The sequence below is a fragment of the Frankliniella occidentalis genome, unplaced genomic scaffold (assembly GCF_000697945.3).
Source record: "Frankliniella occidentalis isolate FOCC.00 unplaced genomic scaffold, Focc_3.1 Scaffold1773, whole genome shotgun sequence".
Classification (NCBI taxonomy): Eukaryota; Metazoa; Arthropoda; class Insecta; order Thysanoptera; family Thripidae; genus Frankliniella; species Frankliniella occidentalis.
The window spans coordinates 12,464-13,755 of NW_026268872.1; the positions used below are offsets into that span (position 1 = coordinate 12,464).

At 49.9% G+C, this 1,292-nt stretch overlaps 1 protein-coding gene across 1 annotated transcript; it reads left to right on the top strand.

The window, feature by feature from the left end:
* The first annotated feature begins 93 nt into the window (after positions 1–93).
* LOC113213973 (tigger transposable element-derived protein 6-like) lies at positions 94–600 on the top strand. Its single transcript, XM_026433199.2, has one exon. The coding sequence runs from the start codon at positions 94–96 to the stop codon at positions 598–600; it is 507 nt and encodes a 168-aa protein (XP_026288984.2).
* Positions 601–1,292: the final 692 nt, after the last annotated feature.

A 1,292-nucleotide genomic window follows, 5' to 3' on the forward strand; every position in this document is an offset into this window, starting at 1 on the left:
AGATGGGCATAGGTGATCACCATGGTCTAGCCAATGTCCATGATTAAAATTTTGGTTTCCCATGGTCAAAATCTCTATTTGACCATGACAGTCATGGTTTTTTTACCCTGGGCTGCTATACAGGGCAAACTAGACTCCAGCAGGATCAAGGCGCCTAAGTATCCGCAGCTTGAAGCTGCATTAATTCAGTTCATTTCTCAAGCAAGATCAATGCCGGTGAAGATCCCCGTCGGCACCCGAGTTCTGAAGATCCAGGCGAGAACTATCGCCCTGCGCCTAAGCATCACCAACTTCAAGGAACGTGGAGGTGGGTGGTTGACAAGGTTCAAAAGGCGAAACAAGGTCCTCTTCCACAAGCAGTCTGGTGAGTCCGCTGACGTGCCCCATGCCACGATTAAGGCCTGGCGCACGCGTGTCCTGCCGGCCCTGCTCAAAGGATATGAACTCCAGGATATCTACAATGCCGATGAGTCTGGGTTATTCTTCAATCTACTGCCTGACTCGAGCATGTGCCTGGAAAAAGAAGATACCCATGGCAATAAACAGTCCAAAGCCCGCCTGACAGTCCTCCTGGGCAGCAATGCTCATGGGAGCAACTAACTTACGCCCCTGGTGATAGGCAAGTCTAAGAACCCGCGCTGTTTTTCAAACATCCGAAGCCTGCCATGTGACTACTCTAGCCAGGAAAGTGCGTGGATGACGACAGAGGAATGCGAGCGGTGGCTTATCAAATTGAACAACAAGATGAGTATTCGGAAGAGAAAAATAATCCTCTTCTTTGATAACTGCCTCGCTCACCCACAATAAATGGAACTATCAAATGTAAAGCTGGTCTATTTGCCCCAAAACACAACCAGCTGCCTCCAACCCTTCCATCAAGGCATCATAAAAAATGTCAAGCACTTCTACCGAACTAGACTGGTCCAGCGGCTGTGCGCCCTCAAAGGAAAGCCGAACGTGACGAGGAAAATCATAGATGTCTACCAAGCCCTTCACTTTCTCCAGGTGCGTATTTCCCAAAATCACACTGCAATGATTATTTCCCAAATATAAGACTATTTTTTTTCTCTTTGGTTTACTGGGCTTGGAGTCAAGTGAAGACTGAGACCACAGTAAATTGTTTCAAGAAGGCGGGAATACGTGAGTTCTCTGACGCCGACTACGCTGCAGCTGCTGAGATGAAGCCGGGAGACCTGGCTGCGGACCTTGCTCGCGATGCTCTTGCTGGACGTCCTCAACGCGGTGGTCGCGGAGGTGCTGCCCGCGTTGCTCGCGGAGGCGTTGTCCGTGGA

Excerpts from the sequence above, each read along its gene's own strand:
- LOC113213973 (XM_026433199.2), top strand. The coding sequence starts at position 94 with ATGGTTTTTTTACCCTGGGCTGCTATACAGGGCAAACTAGACTCCAGC.